The sequence below is a fragment of the Pteropus alecto genome, unplaced genomic scaffold, assembly GCF_000325575.1.
Source record: "Pteropus alecto unplaced genomic scaffold, ASM32557v1 scaffold121, whole genome shotgun sequence".
Lineage (NCBI taxonomy): Eukaryota > Metazoa > Chordata > Mammalia > Chiroptera > Pteropodidae > Pteropus > Pteropus alecto.
Window position 1 is genome coordinate 10,595,977 of NW_006434369.1, and position 6,102 is coordinate 10,602,078.

At 37.2% G+C, this 6,102-nt stretch overlaps 1 protein-coding gene and 1 pseudogene across 1 annotated transcript in view; both read right to left on the reverse strand.

Annotated features, from left to right (window-relative positions):
• LOC102877728 (glucosaminyl (N-acetyl) transferase 2 (I blood group)) overlaps window positions 1–1,346 on the reverse strand; it is an 80,718-nt gene extending 79,372 nt beyond the window's left edge. Inside the window, exon 1 of the mRNA XM_006909278.3 lies at window positions 425–1,346. Coding sequence (XP_006909340.1) covers window positions 425–1,346 — 922 coding nt within the window. The remainder of the gene's footprint in view (window positions 1–424) is intronic.
• On the reverse strand, window positions 173–290 carry LOC112477670 (annotated as a pseudogene).
• Window positions 1,347–6,102: the final 4,756 nt, after the last annotated feature.

Sequence of the window (6,102 nt, forward strand, 5' to 3'; positions counted from 1 at the left end):
ATCTGTAAAGTGGAGATGGGTTATATTATCTGCTCTGTGAGCAGAACTACTATAAATTTTTTTTATTTTTTCTTTTTAGGCAAGGCAACCCTTGGTTGACCTTACAGATTGCAAGGACCTTGTCAGTTTATAATCCTTTATTTTTATTTATCTATTATTATTATTTTTTTTACGCCTACAGCACCGATCTTCCTAGGTGATCTCCCATCCAAGTACTAACCAGGCCTGACCCTGCTTAGGTTCTGAGATCAGATGGGATTGGGCTTGTTCAGGGTGGCATGGCCGTAGACTAAAAATTTTTTTAAATTAACATTTGAAACTGTAAAGATCTTTGAAATGTTAATGTTATTGTATGTTAAGCAGTTTATTCAATATTGACCGCGCAATGGTTATTCGTAAAAAAAAAGTTAAGAGACATACTTACTAGGAATTCTACTGAGTGTTACCCAGAAATGTTCATCAGGACTGTAGGTGTCCTTGGACCAGGACAGTAAGTCAAGCGCACGCTGGTCTTGGAGGACAAAGTTAGCAAATTCCCTTGTGAGGGCCACATAGGCAGTGCCAAAGTAAATGGTCATATTGTGAGGAGGTGAAGTTTTCAGTTTTGTTGTTTTAAGCATGTAGGAATTTTTTGTGTGTACTATTTCTTGGTGAACGTATTTAGTCCGTCCAATAGCGTGAGCTGGGGGCAGCACCCCTGGGGTAATGTTTTTCCCTTTAAATCCTTTCAGATAATGAATTATTTCCTTGTTGGTCTTCAGGGGGAAATCCTGCCCACAGGTGTTGATAACATACTTCCATGGGATCTCCGAGGCTACCAGGTCTTTTAGGCAGTTCAGGTCAGCCTGGAGCCTGGAAATCCCACCATACACAACTGGCTCCATCCTGGAAGCCAAAAAAGCATTTGGGAAGCAGTTCAATAACTGCTTCACTGAACCTTTAAATGTATCTGTTGCCTTTTCATCCACATGAATGCAGTAGATGTTTTGGGGCATGTAAATTGCCCTGAAGAGTCTCTCAAAAGTGCCAAAGTCTTTGTGGATAGTCATTGTGTAAGCCAAAGGGAACCCTGCCTCTTCTTCAGAGAGTGTTTCTGTTACATAATGACTTTGAACTATGTATTTATAACAAGTAGATTCACCGAGGGTAGTTTTCAATGCATTCTCTGTTGAGTAAAAAGTCTTTCCCTTAAAAATCTGATGACAGGCTTCTGCTAACAGCGAAGCATTGAAAAGAGATGCCCTATGAAAACGTTTCTTCTCCCATAACTTCTTATTATAAACAAATACAAAAATCAGAGCAGTGATAAGAGATACACTAAAAAGACAGTGCTTCCAAGAAGCCATTATTCGAAACCAGGAAATAAGTAAAATGTCTCTTGAGATCTGATCAGAGAGGAGATATATTGAACTTACATTTTCTTCAGAATCCATAATCATCCTTTTGGTACATGCTGTTCTGGATGGCTATTTTATGCCCTTCCAGTTGATTGTTCTTGTCCTTTTTTCTTTCTTCATTCCCTCTTCATTCACTGCTGTGATGCATTTCCACTTTTCTTTGACACATTTTTGATGTAATTCCTATGGATTTGCTTTGCTCAGTCTCCCGCTAATCTGCAACCTGTTACTAAGTAAAAACAAGTTGGCTTAGGGAAGTTGTGATTCCAATGTGTCCACCTATCTCGACAGTAAAATCATTATGGGCTACAGTGACCATTCTGCAAGTCATTGCTCTAAGACTTCAAACTCAGCCTTCTTCTGGCCAAAGGTTGGCAACAGTGTTAGCTCCCCAACTTCCTGTTAATCATTGCGCTCAACTGACTGAGTTTGTTTGCTCAAACAGCACTGCCAAGTTAAAGGCGTCAGTTTTAAGCATGTGAACACCGCCTGGAGAGACATTCTGTCAATAAATATTTAGTGCTAAAAATAAATCGCTTAACTCTGTCTTTTTCCACATACACACTCCTCTCCATATTGGCTGGATATGCTAGAAAGCAAGGCATATGACTGGCTATTGAGCCAGTTTTTTTCCAGAGCTTAATTTTCTTGCTGCTAGGTAAGGTCCTTTACAACACACATTAGCATGCTTACCTTATCACCTAACTTACTCCACAAAGTGGCTGGAGCACTCTGATGAATAAAGACTATTTTTTTAAAAAGCCAAAAACTATTAACAGTTTGTGGTTACCCCAAAATTGTGTAAGGTTAATGTTGAAGTTAGTGAATGTCAAGTTTATTTCATCCTAGCCCAAGTAGGGTAAAGGGGAAGTAGCTCGATGCCTGGAGAGGTAGGAGAGAGGACCCATTTCAGTTTGAGACTGTCCAGAATTTAAGGAGAAAAAGGTCTTAGATTCAGATTTATAAACCCTTTCAAAGGAGTTTCCTTTTACCACCTTTATATGTCAGTCAGGAGAAAAAAAATGAGATCACATATATAGTTTATAGTCATGCTCAATAATAAATGAGACCGTGAGACGAGTAAACGAGTTTCTCCCCCAACACTTGCAAGTCAAGAAAATGACATATTACCACCTCTTGTTTGAAATCTTACTCCTCTTTTCTTCCTCTGTGAACCCTGCTAATGAGATTATACATCTAGAAAAGCACTAATCAGTTTTGTTTTATTTGGTAGCTATAAAGGGGTGCGAAAGCGCACTTACATTCCTAAAGAAGGGGCACATTAGTGCTGAGCTCATGCATTCCTCATCCGTTTCTTGCTCCTGCCATCGACTGTACATATTAGACAATCAAATATTTATTGATCGAATGCTCAAGTTTTCATTTCCATTTCCCTCATCACATTAGTGTGAGGTTCCAAGTATTAATGATTTGTAATCTATATTCATATCTGTGGATACTAGTACATTCAACTATTTTTTCCAAATATGTCTTAATTATTAAGGCAACATAATATTACAGAGAGCTTGTAAATACAATGTTTTCATGCCCTGTACTCTCATTTAGCTCTTGCTCAGACACATACACATTTTGATTTTACCCAAAACACAGGAGACATGCAAATTTGCATCCCACGTTTTGCACTTCATATCATAGTATAACATATTTCATAGTGTTTTCCAGTCTTCTTTGGGCATTGTCTTCACAATTGTACTTTAGAATATAAGACTGAAGTTATTATAGGTTGTTTTCTTTCTCACCCCAGCCGAAAGCTAATGCATTTACAAGTTGCTTGCCAGCTTTGTTTTGTAAACATCAGGAGCACAGGAAATGATAAGAAAAAACCCAGGGATCTCCTCCAAAACTCGGTGGGTTAGTCTTCACTTGTTTTAGAAAATAGAATCTACATCATGATTCAAGTACATACAGTCTTACCTATCTGACCCAAAATGAATTTCAGTCAACTCAAATCTTATTTATATGACTATCTTTCGTGTATCTATCTAGAATTTTAGTAAACAAATCATTTCTTCAATATCGTAGTCATATAAGAGCAATCTTGTCAGAAATTATGCCTATCAAAACACTAATTTGAAAATATATATGCATCCCTATGTTATTGCAGCATTATTTACAATAGCCAAGATATGGAAGCAACCTAAGTGTCCATCATAGAAAAGTATCCATTGGAAAAAGAAGATGTGGTATATATATACTATGGAATATTACTCAGTCATAAAAAAAGGATGAAATCTTACCAACTGCGACGTGAATGGACCTAGAGGGTATTATGCTAAGTGAAATAAGTCAGACAAAGAGAAATACAATATGATTTCATTTATATATGTAATCTAAAAAACAAACAAAACAGAAACAAATAGTTACAGAGAACAAACTGATGGTTGCCAAATGGGAGAGTGGTTGAGGAATTGGATGAAAAGGTGAAGGGAGTAAGAAGTACAAATTGGTAGTTATAAAATAGTCATGGGGATATAAAGTACAGCATAGAAAACATAGTCAATAATATGGTAATAACTCTGTGGTGTCAGATGGGTACTAGACTTATGGGGGAATCACTTTGTAAGTTATATAACTGTCTAACCACTATACTGTTCACCTGAAACTGCCAACTATAATTACATTTTCTTTTTAATTTTAAAAAATGTTGACTAAAATTTCTCTAATTTTTATTTTACTTTTTAATATTCCTCTAGGTAGCCATTGCCCACATCAAATGAAATTGACTAGAGATGATTAAATGAAGGCATTAATAACGAATTATGATTATCTGAAGTCAAATGATTTTTACAGCTTTTTTTCCTAATATATCTGGATAATTACATCAGCTCTTTATTTTAGCTATCACTTCATTCTTGGTACAATTCCACCCCTCCACACACTACTTGCATAAAAGCATCTTTTATTTGCCTGCTCTCCTCTGAATTTGTAGGTCCCTGGATTTACAGTTACAGGATCAAGAACGTTTACAATTTAGTACTTTGCTGCACTAGCATTCTTAATTGTACCGCACCTAAGTGCTACAAGAGTTCTTTGATTTTGAGTTCTAGAATCATTCACAATTATTTAAAACAGTATCTTTAACAATGCTAGACACTTTTAAAAAAATTTATTTATTTTAATTAGTTTCAAGTATACAGTACATTAGTTAGACAATGCTTAGACAATGCTAGACACTTTAAAAAGAATTAACATCCATCTTTTTTTTCTCCATCAACCCAGGGCTAACAGATGCTTCCTATCTTGGTGGTCACATGATAAACTGGTTTTCCTGACCCTCTTTGTTTTCTCGAGGCCCTTTTGTAAAATATACCCCTAATCGTTCTTCTAAATTCTGGGCTCTCTGCTCTTGCATTTGTGCAAAATAATAAAAGGGGATGGTAATGAGTGACCAAAAAGAACAGTGTGATTTTTCATCCCAGCTTGAACATCAAATCAAAATGTATACCCCAAATACTAAGTTGGAGGCAGTGATCAGGTAGGATAGAGTTCTAAAGAAATTGGGAACCAGTATAGATTTGTGGCTTAGTCACTCAATAAATGGCAGGGTGTATATTTATGTGTCAGTGTTCAACCTATACTTGCTTTTTTCTATGTAATGTATACCCACAAATTCTTGCTGGGAGATGTAAACTAATTTTTATTTCACTAAAATAACTGCACTTAAGGGTTTCATCTCAACAACTGGTAGAAAGGGGAGCAGAAGAAAAGAACTTCATTTCTATGGATCTGGGTCCACTGCCCATCATCCTAGTCTTATTGTTGGGGCCATATGATGCCCAAAGTACTTTTCCCATATTTATTGAATCATTACATCACCTCTGTGACCAACTTAGGAACCAGGGAAGCCAAATGGAAACTTTCTCAGAGGCTACAACAGCCTGGTGAGTTCATAGAGAAAGAGAAGCTTGGGTTAAATTGGTTTTAAGTGTACTTGAGGTTTTGTTCTTTTTCACTATTCCAGCTGTTTCTCTGCCCTGGCTCTCCTCTCTCTCCCTCTTCTTTCTCTATTTATTTATGTATTTATTGTTGTTAAATTCAGTATCCTGTTTTACCCTCATCAGTGTGTGTGTGTGTGTGTGTGTTTTAATAACCACAGGAAATAGCCTAAAGCAACAGGGCTTAGGATAGCCAAGAAGTGAGGCAAATAGAGTCCCGGACTATATGTCAGAAAGTCTTCAGATGTATCAAGGCCATGCTTGACAGCTTGGAGCTCTCGAACAACTCATTTGATCTCATACCTCACAGCTTAGCCTTGGGTAAATCTGAGGAAATAACCTCTATAGTTATTTGGGGACCTCCAAACCCCAATAATGGTGGCATTCTTCCTAGCCAGGTCTCTCACACCTGTGAGTCTTGGTCTTTCGATTCCAAAATCAAGACAATATCAATCTCCTGTTAGAGCTGGGAGGATTGGAGAAGTAGCATACACAAAGCACCCAGCTCAGGGCTGGCCAGAGACCTCAGAGCTAATTTCAGACCTTGAGGGAAAGCCATGGAAAGCAAAGAGTACAGGTAGTAAATGGGGAGGATTGTAATAGTTTAACATAAAATAACTAGAAACGGGATAGTAGAAAATGCACAAAAAAAAATCTGGTTCTTTCCAAGCAGTCAACTAAATATCACCGGGGCAAAGTAAATCTGAGGCAAAGACCTGAAAGATGAATAATACCTCGAGATTAGGTAC